The 17,490-nt window shown below is 38.2% G+C and overlaps 1 protein-coding gene across 13 annotated transcripts in view; it reads right to left on the bottom strand.

Annotated features, from left to right (window-relative positions):
- Positions 1 to 342: 342 nt before the first annotated feature.
- FMR1 (fragile X messenger ribonucleoprotein 1) overlaps positions 343 to 17,490 on the bottom strand; it is a 39,340-nt gene continuing 22,192 nt past the window's right edge. For 2 of the 13 annotated variants that reach the window (XM_047764310.1, XM_047764323.1), the window contains 8 exons: positions 13,584 to 13,693; positions 12,767 to 12,901; positions 12,213 to 12,275; positions 9,813 to 9,899; positions 7,113 to 7,308; positions 5,387 to 5,569; positions 4,806 to 4,888; positions 343 to 2,817 (listed from right to left, as the gene is read on the bottom strand). In XM_047764310.1, coding sequence (XP_047620266.1) covers positions 2,656 to 2,817; positions 4,806 to 4,888; positions 5,387 to 5,569; positions 7,113 to 7,308; positions 9,813 to 9,899; positions 12,213 to 12,275; positions 12,767 to 12,901; positions 13,584 to 13,693 — 1,019 coding nt within the window. In that variant the 3' untranslated portion in view covers positions 343 to 2,655. Of the gene's footprint in view, positions 2,818 to 2,959; positions 3,087 to 4,805; positions 4,889 to 5,386; positions 5,570 to 6,175; positions 6,395 to 7,112; positions 7,309 to 9,812; positions 9,900 to 12,212; positions 12,276 to 12,766; positions 12,902 to 13,583; positions 13,694 to 17,490 lie in introns of those variants that run through there. The other 11 variants (XM_047764313.1, XM_047764312.1, XM_047764316.1 and 8 more) reach the window with 11 other exon arrangements.

The raw sequence follows: 17,490 nt of genomic DNA, 5'->3' as shown, positions 1-17,490 counted from the left end.
ACCTACGAACCTGTCATGTGATTTACTACTGAGATTCTGACAAATGAAAAAAAAAATTTAAATACACAGATCTAATATTTTCCAAATGGCAGGCTATGTTTATGCGTACACAGACAGGAGTATATGTTTAATATGGTTCGGTGGCATCCTATGTAATTAATGTGTTCAAGTCCTCTAACTGGGAATATGTCGAATTATTTGCAAGTATCTACATTTTAAGGGCACATAAAAGATTCCCTGCAAGGCATGATATATGCTTGGCAGGATTAACACCACCCCCCCATCTTTGATTTTTATTATATTTAGAAATGTAAGACCAGGAGCAAACATCTGTCACACTAATTTTTTGCTTTTTCATAAGTGCAACTTTTTAATAAAAATTTACATCTAGATAAACAATCTTCAGATTTTTGAAACTTTAATAAGATTTTTAAAAACATCATGACTTTGAACTGAAAAACATACACGTTTAGCACACAAATATTGTAATATGAATCAACTTCAACTCCATTTGAAAACATGTGACTCAAATTACAGTTTTAGAAGTTAGTAATTCACATTTAAGCAAGTTAGCGCCTTGCTGAATTCAGCCTTTGTAAAAAAGAGACTTAGTGCATATTGTAATGGCACAATGTACTTTTGTACCATTTTGTTGATATTTTTTCACCTTATTAAACAAGATCAAGTTCTTGAAAGTTGGTAGATAACGGCTAACTTCCTATGACATGTGAAATTTCCAAGGTAACAGTTACATTTTGTAACAGAACACTTTCTATAGATTTCTTCTCCTATCTTAAAATTTTAAAAGCAATCATTTGTAAGGATTGCGTCAACGTCAATTTAGCAGAGGAAGATCAAACTTTATTGAAACTGCTTGCATACAAAATATATTGCACTATAACCAAACAAATGTCAACATAAAATCCAATCTGTTGTCGCTAATATGTACAGAGAATATTGCCCAAGAGCAGTTACATTACAAGGTCATTCTACCTTGGTTAATTATCTACAGTATTTTAAACCAAACAGCTTACAGATGATGTGTGCAAGGTACCAATTTCTGTTTTCAAATACTATACATTCCCAGAATAAATAACTAGAAATCAACATTAATGTTTGGCAATACTTTTAAAAGACTTTTTAATATTCTTGAAATCATGTGCAGTTTGTTGCCATTTTTATATGCTTATTTGTATGCAAGGAAAAGTAACCGGAAAATGAAAATTCAAAGAAACAAACTCACAAAATACATCAGAGGCAGAACTTCGGTTTGTACGGCTCTGTACAGATTCAGTGGTACCCCTACTTGGAGTTATTTTTTAAGAAAAATATAACATCTTAGAGTGAAGGTCCTTCACATATTTTTTTCCTCAGTAAATTTCATTCATTAAAAAAAAAAGACTCAAAACCAAAACCCAACACATCAAAAAAACGAAAAGAAAAAAAAAAACTAAAAAAAAAATCATTTGTTAACCAATTCTATCTGCTTTCCAATTCTGCTATACATTAGACCTAATATTTTAAAGTTTACAAAACATTTAACTGGCTGCCAATGTTACTGAGACAAAGTACCTGTACTTCGCGGGATTAATATGCACACATGGAAATGACCTTCCCGTCTCCCCCAAAGAAGCTTGAAATTAAAATAGGAAAAACGTCACCAAACTTGGGGAGGACAAAATAAAAACAGCTCTAAGTTAAAACTGGTCATCAGGCCAAAGATCAGGCATATCCTACTAACTTTCGACCAGGAAGATTTGTTCCTAGCTGAAAACATTTTAGCCTCTCTCAAATGAAAAGACAGTTATTTCTTCTCCTGTCTGTAGAGAAAAATTACACATCCCTCTCAATAACACTATTTGTCAAACTTCAGTGCAACAAAACAAAAAACAAAAACAAGTCCTATTCTTTATGCTGCCTAACCTGATGTTTATGTAAGAAAAAAAATATGGAAAGCATGCATTCCTCTATAAAGTACTAAGTTTGACAGGGTTTGCTACATCTTTTAACAATTAGTGTTTCCAACTTATCTTCCCTGAACTCTGCATCCAAATATAATATTCCTACCTGCCAAGATATAAAAAAGGCACAGATCATACAACTTTTTTTTTTTTTTTTTTTTTGCTAATGAAAATGACAAACGTCACATCACACACACCTCAGGGTCCACTGAAGTACTGGAAAAGTGGACCAAAACATAAACTGACACAGGACATGAAATGACAAGAGTATTTCGAGGACTTCTATATGGAATTAAAAACAGAAGTCTAATATAATGACCATAAATGCTATTTATTCCGAAAAACTGAAATGTCCCAGTGAGTTATCACCCAATGCAGGAAAACGGTCCAAATTAACAAAGAATACCAGTGCCTGGTATTTAAAAAATAAACCAAACCAAAATCTTGTCCTGAAGTACGAAGTATGTTTAATTACTTTCAAGTAATATTTCAAATTTTTAAGATCTCTTTTTGTGCAGATTTGGAAATTGGTGCTTATGGCCAATACGAAAAACCTAAGTCTTAAGAGAACTGGTGCTCATTTCATGCCCTGTGCCACCTTGCCTACTATTTGTCTTTGGCCTAACAAAGTTTGCTAATATGGAATAAGAGTTACAGAAATGGTATAGGAAATATAACTCCAGAATTACGCAGTTTAGGGTACTCCGTTCACAAGTGGTTGCTGACCGTCCACGCTGTCTGGCTTTTCCTTCTTCTGGTTACGATCTTTACCCGTGCGCAGCCGATTACCTTCGCTGGAGGCATTCTGTAAGGTTTTAGTGTGGACACTCCTTTCATTATTGCAGTCAACTCTGATCTAAAACAAGTTACAGTTGTTATATACACAGACCACATCCTATTGTCATCTGTAATTGGCCTGACAAGAAATTTAAGCCCGAAGTGTCAATTCCACAAGTTACAAGGGAAAATGGGGCTGAGAATAGAAGAAGTGCAAGAAATTAAGGTCGGGTAGGATCTTTATTTGGTTTATGATTTTAAAACACTCTTCTTCTTTAACTGGAACACACTGGTCATCTCACTGGGTCCAAAGTTAGATAAAAACTCACAATCCTACCGTGTCTTCTTCTAAGTAGAACAAAACAGTGAGAAACAAACAGTTAAAACGAATCACTATTACTGATTACAAAATAAACATGTCTATAATACCAGAGTTCCAAAAAAATGGGTTATTCTTCAAAGATTATAAAACCCAGGAGGAGAGACACAAATTAATGTCTTCCTACTCTGATGTTACCAGAGTAATAACTAACTCTCTTATTAACTAGCCTTCAGCTGACATCTTTTTAATCTATCATGAGTATGATTAAGTTTCTCTACATGGAGGGCTCCCACTGTCTTAAGAGTAAATCAGCATGAGCGTGGGTTTCTATCAGCTTGTATTTTAGAAGGCAAGTCAGATGATCACACAACTTGAATTCTGAAGAAGGACGGTATAGGGAAATTTGAAGACTCTAATATGTGGAAGCACTGGAACCCCAGGAAGGATGTAGAGATGAACAGAATTAAAAAATATATAATATTGAGAATTATATACTATTTTAAGCACCAACCCTGAACACTTAAAACACTGCTAATGGAATTCTAGATGCTGTACAAAAGGAAGATACTATTGACAAATGGGCCTAAAACACATAAAAAAATATCGATCTGCTTCAAGCACAAATGTTACACACAATCCCAAAATGGTCCACTGCCATTTCAACATGCGGTTAAGTGCTGGTCCTGGGTGAGTATTTTAGCTGGCTGTCAAGCGGGGAATTACCAGACCGGTACCTAAACGCCTTACACGTCTGTAAAGCACATGCACGTACAGTATGTCACGGATCTGTGTCCAGGTCTGAGGTCTTTTCTACGCTGGTCCTTCAGAATCAGCCAATAGTTATTACCTACTTGCAACCACTATAAATTCTAAAGAGTATTTTGCCTTGACATCTCTGCTCTTGAAAAGTCTATCTCACTAATCTTGGGTATTGGTCCCAATCCAATTCACAGTCACGAAGGAACCCCAACTACCTGGATTAAGACTTCAGAGTTACAGAAGCAGCAGAAGAGACTATGGGTTCTGGAAATCGGATACCAGGGTTCACATGTCACTCCACTGTATACCAACTACGCAATCTTTCTAAAACTTGACTTTACTCACCTACAAAACAGATTAAGAAAGCGTCTTACCTCGGGGGGCTGCTGAAAGATTGAGATAACACACACACAAGACACTCAACAAAGGTGTCTGGACATGCTCAGGGGTAATGTTCAAATCTCCTAATCATGGGTTCAGCGCAGGTGGATGGCCAGCTTTTGTAAATAAAAGCTGACTGAGTCAGCAGGCACTACCAGCTGAGTATCATCAGCGCTGTCTGTCGTGCTTATTACCCAGGAACCAGACACCTTCTTTTCCTTAGTTTCCACTCAGAGAAGACACTCTCCCCCTGTAACTCCCGGGAGGAGGGGCCCACAGGGCTTACACCAAGTCTCTCTCTTCGTGGTACATTCCTAGATGTTTCTTTTCTTGGGGCATCAGGGGGGCCACCGGTGTGGACCTACAGTCATACTGCGGCTGTCAAAGTCTTCACAAACACTTAGACTGCATATTCTCTAGAGAACCCTTCTCTGTACACTTGCCGCAAAGGACTAAGATGGCCCACAATGGTAATGCTGAAAGAAAGGATCTCACATATACCACGTTCACAATCTTTGAGCATGTTTCACACTCAAGTAAAATAAACTCATCAATCTCAAACTACTGTTAACTCAATTTAGCTGAAAAGAGGCACAGAGTTTTACCTGGAGGGATCCATCTGCTGTTCTGCCTTTCGCCTCCCTTGGATTACGCGAACGATTATCTGTTCGGGAGTGATCGTCGTTTCCTATGGGGACATTTTCAAAAGGTTCACTGCTCGCTGATTCTGACATACTTACTGGATGTTCTGTATTCCCACATCCTCCACTTATACAGACCAACCACAGGAGCTAAAATACAATCCACAGCTAGTGATCTCATTTACATACCGGCTAACAGTCCAGCATGCTGCCCAGGAACAGAAAACACGCCCAAGGCATCACAATTCTGCACCAAATGTGTCACAGGTCAACCTGAGCTAATGACCAGATGCTACGTTTAGAACAGCCCCGAGACGCTGAACTAGTTATCAGGGTTCATTCGTAATTTATCCCACGTGAACCCTAAAGAAGGCTGTATCACATTGCTAATTCCATGAAGGAGAGGCTGAGCCTTTCCCGTGGTGACCAGCACAAAACAGGAGAAATGGGGTCCTGGGAACGTATTGCTGAATCGCCACGATTCTTCCCCGAACTTCAGTTGCTACAATTCACCTCTGTTTCTTAACACGTGAGAACCTCTGTACCTTTGAAGCCACCTCCGCGTCCTCTTCCTCCCTGTCCTCTTCCTCCACCTCCACGCCGTCGCCCGTCTCCTCTGCGCAGGAAGTTCTCCCTCTCTTCCTCTGTTGGAGCTAATGACCAATCACTGAGTTCGTCTCTGTGGTCAGATTCTGTTTCAGAAGCATTTGATGCTTCAGAATTAGTTCCTATCGAGAGTTAAAAGTTATATACCATTGTCCGACTTTAAAAAAAAATTAGGTTAACAGAAGCTTCCAGAGACGTTTCAGGGGTAATCCAATACTCTTCCCAATTTATAAGCCCACCAAAGAATCACCTTCCATTTTGTAAAACAAATTAAGTTGAAAATGAAGGGTTTCACAATATTTGAGGTAATTTTTGCTTTCAACATCTCTGGTTCTCAATCAAGAAAAATACAAGGTATTTTATTGCCATCTAAGTTCAAACCTGAGTTTGCCACATCGTTAAACAGCTGTGCTCCTTAAACATCTGCGCTCTCTGGAGGAAAAGTTGTCTATAACAGTTAAGTGCAATACCTTGACGAACAAAAGCTCTTATCGAGAGAGTTCCTGGCAACAAGGTTTGGCCCAGGGACAGAGGGGACTATGCACACAGTCTGGTCACCTCTGAGAGGGTGCCAAAGGTGGCCACCTCAACAACTATCTCAGGGCAGGCTCTCTTGTGGGATCAGGGACTGAAGCTAGCTGAACGGGGAGACACTTTCCTGAGGCTTGGTCCACAACCTTCCCTCCCACTCCCACTGGAGTAACTGACCATGATAAAGGAATTATTGTAATAAACCTGTCTCTTATGCCTGAGGGGGTGGGTTAATGACAGAGGGGGCGGGAGCGGGAGGAAAGAGCTCCACGGGGAGGTGGGACTTCAACGGCATAAAGACCAGACTGCTGGGAGAGGGATTCGGGGTGAGGTTCAGGCTGGCCTTCGGAGTAGGTGTCTCTCTCCCCCACTCCAGAGGATCACACCTCTACTACCTCTCTCTTCCTCTGTTGGAGCTAATGACCAATTATAGCTTCACCATTATAGCTTCATTCCTGTGGATCTTGAAGGCTTTTCCATCTTAAAGAGTTCCTTTTTGAAATGCAAATATTTGTGAGATGGATTATACCTTATACCATCATTAGCAAGTTACATAGTAGATACACAGTTGAGCAAGAAAGACAGTAGGCACTGGCAGGTGGGACAGCGTTCAGTGAAAGGTACTGGGAGAGAAGAAAGAAGCACTGAGAGAAGAGCTGGGAAGGCAAAGAGAAACTTCGCCTACTTCTTGACTGTGCCTAGGGCTGACTTTGGCCATGCCACTCAAAACCACCTCATGAGCCATAGGATGCAGACCCCTGATTTACACAGTCCATCCAGCAAGTATGACCAGCACATGCCTGACAAAAAAATGAGCCACAGTACACAAATGAAAAGTTTTGGCTATACAGTAATAAAATCAGGAAAGGCCTTAGGAAAGTCATCAACATACAAGGGCTTAAGCAGATTTATCCCCGGTCAGAACGTGGACAGAACTCACACCTGCCCTGTGAATTCTATGTGTTATTATCAAGTTTTTACTCTGTATGTCTCTCGCAACACAATTTGACCCACTGTGAATTGGAAACCATGTAGTGAGAAATTGTTATAATGGGGTTCTAATGAATATTAGAGATTAGCAGCTATTAAGTCTAGGAACAGATAAAGTTACTGAGTAAAATGCTTAGTTTGTACCTGAAGTATATCCAGGACCGCGTCTGCCGTGCCCCCTATTTCTGTAAGGTCTACTACCTCGACCCATTCCTTGACCATCATCAGTCACATAGCCTTTTTCCTTATCTGTACGATTTGGTGGTGGTCTAGAACTAGCTCCAATCTGTCGCAACTGCTCATCAATTTGTAATCTCTCCAAACGCAACTGGTCTACTTCCTATTTAAAATATACAAGATAACAGTAAAAATAATTTGACATTTTACTTAATAATATCTTTCTCCTTTTTATCAGATAAAAAGTATACTGGAAATATTTCAATTTCAGTTCTAAATTTACAGTAAACACTGTTACACAGAATTATCAGGAAATCGAATGGTCTCCTTAAAAAGAAAATTACTATATAGATAACAGATTATTGATGTCCAGAATTAGAGATATAACAAAAATACTCAGCATTAAAATTATATTGATAAAATTTAAAGTTATTTAATTTGGCACTATTATCCGACAGAATCTGATAAGGCACAGTATGCTAGTTTTGGGACTTCTTGATAATAGGATATTGAATAAAACAACTCTAAAATATATTAATACAGATACATGACACTTAAGGTTTAACCAGCTAACCTTAAAAATCACACATTGTAAATAATCTTAATTGAAATAGATTTGCCAGTTAATATCTTAATTAACAAAACACTGAATTGGGGCCATCTTCTGTTTTCAAAGAACAAATATACTACGGTAGGTCCTTGGCTATGACTATACAAGTAAGAAACAATTATTTTCAATGAACTGAAAATGCTTGTATTTCTTATATGGGGGAGGACTATTTAAAGTTGGAGGTCTTACATCACGTCGTAAAAACCTCTTAAAGACTACAACTGTGCTAGAACAAGTATGAAGAACAGTAAGAATTCAGCTGATCAAAATATACACCTGGGGTCCACTAACAGACCTTCACACACAATGCTTCCGACATGCTGGGTTCTGTCAAATCCAGACGAAGTCTCAATTCTAACCCTTCTCCTTCCAATCTACCCAGAAACATCTAGTTACTAGCTATAGGGAACTGGAGCAACGACTAGAGTAGTCCTAGGTGTCTCAGTCAAGGAGAGGACGCCACAGGGACTGTCCACATGAACAGTCACTGGGAGAGCCCCTGCAAAGCTAAGTTCCTAAAATCTTGGTTATGGCAGCTTCAGGAAAAGGGCAGGTAAGGAGCTAGGTGAATTTCATCTGTGCTCTGAATCAGAATTTCTGTTTTACAAAGGACCTGAGCAAAGGAGAGACTGCAGCTGAGTGAGTGGCTTACTCCAAAAGTACAGTTATAGCTCATGGAATGGGTATATCTTGCAAAACAGAATGATATTCCAGGTTATCCCCCTGGGGCAAAGCAGCCACCTTTTGGTGAAAGATGCCAGGCCCACTCAAGGGAAGATCTGGTGATGGAAAGAATGGCAACAGGACAGCTGCTGATAACCAAAAAAGATATTCAATTGTGAAGAATAAAACAAAAGATCTAAGCAAGAACATTAGTCAAAAGAACAAGGGACTATATACAATGCAGCCCTAACTCTCCAGGTTTTCAAAATTATTTAAGCTAAAAATAGGAAGATAAACACATAGAACAGATTACACATAGAACACACTTTAAAACAAAAGCAAATAAGCAAATCAATGGGGTATCCTATCCATGCAAACCTTGCTGGATGAAACCTCCCCATTTTTAATTATTAACGGACCACCATAAGAATGATAAGAAGTACCTAGCTATTGTATTTTTCTTCCTTATTTGCATATAATTATAAATTGTTTAATTTTATTCCTTTCTTTTAAGAAATCAGCAAAAAAAAATTCTTATTAAGATAGCATCAAAAATAAAACAGCAAGTTGGATTACTTTAAAAATTCTATTTAGTACCAGTTACAGTATATTTTTGATACATGTGGATATGAAGAAGAAATCATAAAAGTGACATGGGTAAAATTCTACTTTATTGAATCACAGAACATTTTGGCCAAAAGAAATTTTAAAAAGCACCTATTCTAGGGTTTGCCTACAGTCATGAGTTAGTTCATGGCAGAAGAGAGACAACAAGCAAACTGCTGGATTGCCAATCCAGTGCTCTTTCTGCTACACTGTGCAGCCCCCCTGGTTCCTGCTTTCACGTGGGCAATTTAGAGGAGGCATAATGGTACAAATACTAACTAAAATAAGCATTTACAAGACACAAATTGTTTCTATTTTGTATAACAGAGTATAGAGAAAAATATGAAGGGTAAACATTTAAACAGAGGACTTCATGAAACTCTGGGATCTCCCTGTTAAGTGACATAAAAGGGACAACAAAGGCAAGTATTACAGACACAAAGTTTGGCCTGGAAAAAACTCACAAGGCTAGAAAGGATCAACGGGATGAAAGGGCTCTGCACAGGATTGTCTAAGGTGAGTATAAGGGTTTAACAGAAGAATAATGGGAAATAAGGGAATTTTTTGAGAACTGGGAAAACTGGTCCTTAAATTTATAATGATGGAAAACTGACTTGTACTTTCAGAAGGAATACAATAAGCTATACAAAGGAGTATTTTTTCTATTATCTTTTATAGGTCATTCATTATAATGTACAGGCTAGAATGAATCTTAACTGCTTTAAGATTATGGAGTTTTTATATTTCAGTGCAAAAGGATTCAGAGTTAAAGTTCTTCCTGTTCTCACCTTTAAATAGTTCAGATGATAATCCAAAAGAACAGTGGCATTAGCGATGCTGTCCTTTGTTCCCACAAAAACAAACGGTACCATACCCTGAAAAAGAAATGGCAACAATAATCCTACAAAATTAACGATGAATTAATCGGAAAAATGCAAATCATGACTAAATCACTAGCACAGGGTCTGACAAACAGTAAGTACGCAAATGTCTGTTGAAAATACAAACCAATACATAAAAACAAAAGAAACTGGTATATTTGACACATCTAGTGTGTATAGGACAGATCAGTATAGCAACCCTTAAATGCATCAGGTTACTATGTTTTAAACACTACTATTAAAGGTTGGCGGACTCATAAATTATGTAACTCAAAATTATATAAGCTTTAACATGAGATGTATAAACAAAATGGATACTTTAAAATACTCTATTTACAAGTTTCAACTAGATCAAATTCTTTAAAATAGTAATTCAAAATTAGATACTACAGTACAAAAGTAAAAACTGAATCAATTTTGCTAACCAAGTCAACAAACAAACAAACAAAAGAATTAGGATAAATTAAAATGCACGTAGTAATTATTCTGTGGGGGGGAGGAAACTAGGCACATCCATGAGCATAAAATTTTGCCTTTTAGTATTTTTCAATAATGTACTCTGAATACTGTAATGGGTTGAATCATAGTGAAAGTTTGATCTCCCTATGGTACTACTTTAATACAAGGACAGATTTTGAAAAAGGGGGATACTAAAAAGTTATACTTTCAGCTCACCAGTACAAATGAGAAAAAAAACAACTTTCTTGTCATAAGTTATAGGGATGCCTAAGCCAGTTGTACAAACTAATAATAGGCAATTACGACATTCGAAGTTGAGACTAATTCAATATTCTGCTACTGATTAAATTCACATGGTTACTGGTATTCACAAGTGACTAAAGAAAAGCACACAGTAGCTTTGACGTAGATACATGAGAATTTTCTAGGTGAAGTTTCTAGGTGTGAGAAGCCAAGAAGCTTAGCAAGTATCACTCTCTTAAAAAGAACATTCGTTTGACAGGTGTGGGTACTGCCAGGCTGCTTTTGTTTGCTTGCACTCAGTATACAGCATCTTAAACATATATGGGCTTGGAATAGGTATTTTTCTTTTTCCTTCCACGTGAACAAGGCTGTTGATAGGGAACAAAACTGAACAATTAGGAAATAATGCTTGCGGACTGACATCCATCTGGTAGGCAAGGCACTGCCTCCTAGTAACAACCACCACCTGAAGAATCGGGTGCCACTGAAAACTCATGGGCTTCGTATGGATCTTCCTTTACATTGAGTAATATATGAAATACGGAAATAATCAGGACTATGAATCAGAGCTCTTGTCTCAAAAACATTTTTAACTGTTGATTTTTCTTCCTCAACTCACTGTGTTACAAAGCAGTTAACCGTATTATTTTCCAAAATGTCCTTATTCTGAAATGCCACCACCCTTCCCTCTGGATCACATACAACCAAAATAAGCTTTAAAACCATATGTCACTGATTTAGTTTGATCAACTTTGGAGCAAATAATTTTTCTAAAAATTCTCTTCCAACAGGTCCAAACTGCTGATGTACTCAAAGTGTCATTCTAATTCAAGCACATCACTAGTGGACCAGAACAGTTAAATTAAGACAAAGAGAGGCCAGAGTAGAACAGTGGCCATCAATGTGAACACCAGGAAAACGTGATTCCCTCTTCTGGGATGAGACCTGGGCAGTTATAGTTCAGTTATATGAGACTTGCAGTTATATTTCTCTTTATAAAATGGCTTTTTTGGCCTTTAATCTCTAGCGGGTCGTAACATTTTCCCTATAAACAGTTCTCCCAGGCCAGGTAGGGGGGCCTGCCCTCAAGGAACTCACAATGTGGTTGAGGTAACAAGTAAACATCTATATAGCTACAACAGGGGTGAGCACAGTGGACCATGAAGGGGGAAAAGGCTCTTGAGCCAGTCAGAGGGAGGTAAGTACACAAGGAAAGCTGCACAAGGAGTAAGGTTAAAGTAAGGTGGCAAGTCGAAGGGGAAAAAAGCGCTCCAGGCAGAGGAAACATAAGCATACATCTAGAAGCAGCAGAGTAACGTAATGTTGGGAGAACTCTAAGTACTTCAGGTATGGCTTGCTCAAGCCTCTCGACAGTGCAATGGAGGAGGAGGAGTAAGAGATGACATTGGACAGGCGACTGAAAAAAAGGCCTTATAAGAAACACGAAGGAGTCTGAGCTTTCTCCCCAGGGCAATGGATCCACAAACCCACAAACATTCCTCCACCGTCCCCCAACCCTGAGGATTGTTGGTACTCTTTCTTAACAAGGGGAATAAACATTAAAATATAAAATTAAAATGCATTTTTCAAGGAATGTTTTCCTACCTGCCAAGCCTTGAGTTCAGGTTTCTGGGATTCCCCTGCTACAACTGATGAAACCACTAACACCTAAAGCAGTATAAGGAATGCAAGTGATGTCATTAACTGTAACAAATGATACACAGAAGCCTGAACGCAGGACTTTCACTGGAGGGCTTCTAAAACCTTTCTAAACTATTAGGTTAGTTCAAATAATGAAAATCAGTTTTTAATATATGGTTTTAAGTAGTAACTTATGCATCTAAGAGGAGGTACACTGTGAGCTACATACAACCTGCAAAAATTCAAGAGATATAGCATGAAAGAAATAAGTCCACCCTCAAAAGAAAAACGCAACCCCGTATTTTATGTTTACAGCATACGATTTGTCACTGTGAATAAACTGAAAAGTAAGTACCACTTTGGTTGGTAATATCTCATAAGGTGGCAATCAGATCTGAAATAAGTACAGCATGAGTAGCCTATCAGCCTAACGAGAGAAAATACCCGCAACACCAACTGTGACACTTGGGTTGAAGAAATTACTTTCAGTATAAGTTAAATTGACAATTATTTCTTACCCTCTGGACTTTTGTGCTGTTAGGTTGAGAAAAATGAGTGCTGTTTTCCTTTATATCTATATGTTTTTTTTCTTCTGAGGGAGTAGGTCCAACCCGTGAGTTACTGGAAGGTAGGGAATTTGGTGGCATAATTTCCTTGGCGAAAAAAACAACATGCAAAAGAAGAAAAAAGGACCAATTTTTAAGACTTTATTGAGTTCCATTATTGTACCAATGATCATGTTTTTAAAAATATAGATTATTATAAACGGTTTTGGTCAACGAAATTACAGAATGAAGAATTACGCTGTAAAAACCCACAAAGATTTAACTTCAGCTAAAAGAACTTTTCGCAAAAGAAGACAAGACAACACGTGAACGTTATGGCAACTTGGAAGGATCTTATCTTCAATAGTACCAGTGCACAGAAGCCCACGCCCTCACCTCTCCCACCTAAATCCTGTTAAAAATGTAAGGCACACAAAAGAAACACACACACACACACAAACTTTAAACCAAAGGATGAAAACCAGAAAACCTAACTAGTATCCCAATTCTGTCTGTCAGTAACATTAATATTTAAAGAGTACTTTAGATTTGTCTTTTCACATTTGTAACCACACATGCTAAATAAGACCTAAAAGGGGTAAAGTGACTAATCCAAAATCACAGCATCACAGAACAGACAGAGGCCGTTATCTACAACATCACCTGGCAGGCCTCAGAGAACGCTCACATTCACACCATATGCATATCAGAGGCCTCTAAATTACTATGTCAAAGAAAACAATAGAAGACTTTTATTAGACAAACCAGAAACATAAGCACTAGAACATACCTCTTCTTGCGGAACATTTTTCTCATTTTCAGCCTCAATTCTCACCCTCACGACTCCTGATTTGTCCACAATCTCCTGAATCAGTTTTCCATTTTTCCCTATTACTTTGCCTATGAAATAAACAATTCATGTTTGGCTTTAAAAACACATACTTCAAGCCAGTAAGCATATCCCACTGTAAACTATCACATCTTATGTTTATGTATAAAATTTCACATAACTTCAATTCTTTCCCTATCTATCCATCTATCTATCTCAAAATCCAAATGGAGACTTTTCAAAAAGACAGAATCAAACTGGCTTTCCATGTTATGAGGTCATCATTTTTCAAACTCCTTTGCTCAGGTATTAGAGTTGACTAATACTTGTGAACTGATTGGGTAATTTTGAATTTTTTTTTTTTTGGTCTTTTTTGCTATTTCTTTGGGCCGCTCCCGCGGCATATGGAGGTTCCCAGGCTAGGGGTCAAATCGGAGCTGTAGCTGCCAGCCTACGCCAGAGCCACAGCAACGCAGGATCCGAGCCGCATCTGCAACCTACACCGCAGCTCACGGCAACGCCAGATCGTTAACCCACTGAGCAAGGGCAGGGACCGAACCCGCAACCTCATGGTTCCTAGTCGGATTCGTTAACCACTGCGCCACGACGGGAACTCCAATTTTGAATTTTTAAGGTAGTTCAAGGATAGGCTCTTATTGTGCATAAAAGGGCACAGTTTAAATGTTCAGGTATAGTGGTATAGTGTATCACTCTTTCTGCAAAGTTCAATACAAGGAATTTAGGTAAAGGATAATATAAAACACATTTGCTTATTTATTTAACAGTTTCAGTCTATCTGTACCTGACTTAAATCTGCTTCTGTGCCCATGGCAGCTATTTTTAGAATTTTATATGGCACATTTGTAAAAGATACTCTAAGTTTAAAAGCAACTTAAGCAGCTACCCTTTCACCTAAAGGAAATACACATTCTTCAGACCAATGTGTTAACAGATTTTTAGTCCTGTGCGTTACTCACAAATTACATTAGTATATTAGCAGGTGAGGGGACTGGTCACAGAGTAAAAGATTAAGAAATCACACTTTTAACTTAAGACCACAATGAAAAAGCTTAAAACCAGTTCAAGATTAAGTTTGGTCAATATCTTTTAAAACTCCAAAGACTGCAAACACTAGTAATGAAGAGATACTCAATCTTGTCCCTCATTTTACATTCGATCATATACTTAACTGGGAAATGACTGCTTTTACAGCCATCATCACACATTAGTATAAAGCAAGACATTACAAATATTAAGAACAACTGATTCTAGACATCTATATGTGAATAACATCTGATCTCAAAGGGCTCTCCCAACGTACCTAAAGCACCCTTCACTGGCCACGTCCATCATGTGCTTGCCCCACCATCTAAAGTAGGGATGGGGAAAAAAACTAGAATCGAAAACTTGCTTTGAGCCAATCCTAGACAAGAATGCAGGGAAAGCTTTTTCAAAACAGGACCTTGTGGTTCTTCTAATCAGCAGAGCCTTGGCACTCTTGCTGTGTGCGGCAGCCTCACTCACCCCCATAACCTCTTTTGACTGGTCAGTGGTCAGGGAAAAGAACTGACACCACTGTATCAGGACTCCTGATCCAGGTCTTTCTGTCAATTATTTCTGCCCTTCTTCCCTTCAAATGAAAAGGAGTGGAGGGAGGAGAGAAGTTACATGGAGTCTTCCCACAATTTTTTTTAAGTCTATAACACTTATATTTTCACGAATTAATGCTGATTTTAATAAAGGTCTTTTAAATGAGTTAACAAGAAAAATGAGATTTTTGCATGTTTCTATTAATATCTTAACTATCCTATACATTGTGTGTTAACTAAAGCTGATTGAACAATTAAACCAACACACTGTCAAAACGGGTGAAGAACAAGCAAAGCTTTAGAAGAGATAAACATCCCAAAGAGAGTTTGTAGAAAAATAAAGAGATCATAAATTATATTGTGGGACTCAAAAACTCATGAAACACTGATTAAACATCTCCCTAAAGATCTGCCTTGCCAAATCTCATACATAAGCGCTTTCTGAAAACCCCCAACATTCCCAGCATTGGAGGAGACAATTTTTTTGTTTGTTTGCTTTTTAGGGCCACCCCTGTGGCATATGGAGGTTCCCAGGCTAGGGATCGGACTGGAGCTATAGCTGCTGGCCTACACCAGAGCCACAGCAACGCTAGATCTGAGTCACCTCTGGGACCCACACCACAGCTCACGGCAGCACTGGATCCTTAACCCACTGAGCGAGCCCAGGGATAGAACCCGTGTCCTAATGGATAACTAGTCAGGTTCATTAACCGCTGAGCCACGACAGGAACTCCCTAGTCTGGTTCTTTTCAGCTGCACCACAACAGGAACTCGCAAGGGGACAATTTTTAAAACAGTACTGTCTTATTTTACCAGCTAGAAACAAAACAAAAACCAGGCTTTCTGGTGAACGGTCACTTCTGGGATCCTCTTCTCTTCAGGTAAGACCACAGGTAGAATCTACTTTTAATAGCAAATAATCCAATTTTATATTACATAGTTATTTCCACATCCCAACTGACAGCTTACTACAATTCTGCTGTACTGAACTCGATGGAATCGTTTTGAATAAGGGGAAGGAAAGAGAACCAACATTTACAGAGTCCCCTGCTATGCCAGAGCTTAGGTAAACTACATCTTTATCTATACCTATACCTATCTCTGTCTTCCTACTTTTAATTATCACAACAATCCTGTGAGGTAGACACTATGATCACATTTGTTTTATTTATTTAAAAACTATTTTTTATGGCCCACTCGTGGTATATGGAAGTTCCTGGGCCAGAGGTTGGATCGGAGTCGCAGCTGCAGTGACACCAGATCCTTTAACCCACTGTGCTGAGCCCGGGATCAAACCCCCATCTCTGCAGCGCCCCGAGCAACTGTAGTCAGAATCTTAACCCACTGTGCCACAGCAAGAACTCCCACATTTGTTTTAGAGGTGAGGAAGACAGACTCAAGAAGGCTAAGTCTGCTGTCCAAGGTCAAACAGCTACCAAAAGTGAAGCGGAGCTGAAATCTAGCTCCAACCCCTATACCCAAGAACCTCCCCCTACCATCATGCCATCTCCAAAATGATCTTTAGTGAAGCCAACACATAAGTTTCTATTCAGTAATTTTTAAAAAACTGTCTAATGGGTATACAAGAATTTCTAAATTTGTTTGCTATGCTTTTTGTGGGGCCAAAAATCTAGAATAATACATGATATTTAAACTATTCTGTAAATATAAATACTCAAGATTTTCCAAGAATAACAAAAAGAATTTATAAATTTAAAATAACTTTTCTAACTATAAAATGTATGCAATTGCTTGACAAACTATAAATAGGAGGAAAATAAGTATCATTCACAACCTCTTATCATGAGCCAACCGAGATAGTAGTGCTATATGTACCATTTCCATACATGCAACTGGTGTGCAAGTTACCTTAAGGACATTACATAGTCATACTTTTTAGTTGTAGCATATAGGTGAGAAAATAATTCTGTATTATTTCACTAGTATTTATACTTCATTTTCAATCAAACTAATTTTCTTTCAGAGAAAAATGTTACTCCAAGTGTTTTTTAACGGCACAGGAAGAGGTTTCTAAGTCTATGCTGACAAAGAAAAAGCTGGCTAGGTAGAACTGAAAGTATGTGAAGAAAATGTGCAGGAAGTCCTTACATTCTCGTTCTTTAAACCTCCGAAGGGCATGCATTACTCTTTATAATCGCTCATGATAGCAACTGAAAAAAATTTTTTTCAATGTATAGGCAGTATGTCCTAATCTTATTTGTAAATTAAAAATATATGTAGTATTCTTGATTAAAACTACACTTTTGTTTTCATATGTT

This window comes from Phacochoerus africanus, chromosome X (genome assembly GCF_016906955.1).
Source record: "Phacochoerus africanus isolate WHEZ1 chromosome X, ROS_Pafr_v1, whole genome shotgun sequence".
Lineage (NCBI taxonomy): Eukaryota > Metazoa > Chordata > Mammalia > Artiodactyla > Suidae > Phacochoerus > Phacochoerus africanus.
The sequence above is the reverse complement of the archived record's forward strand: the minus strand, read 5'-3'. Positions and strand labels throughout refer to the sequence as shown.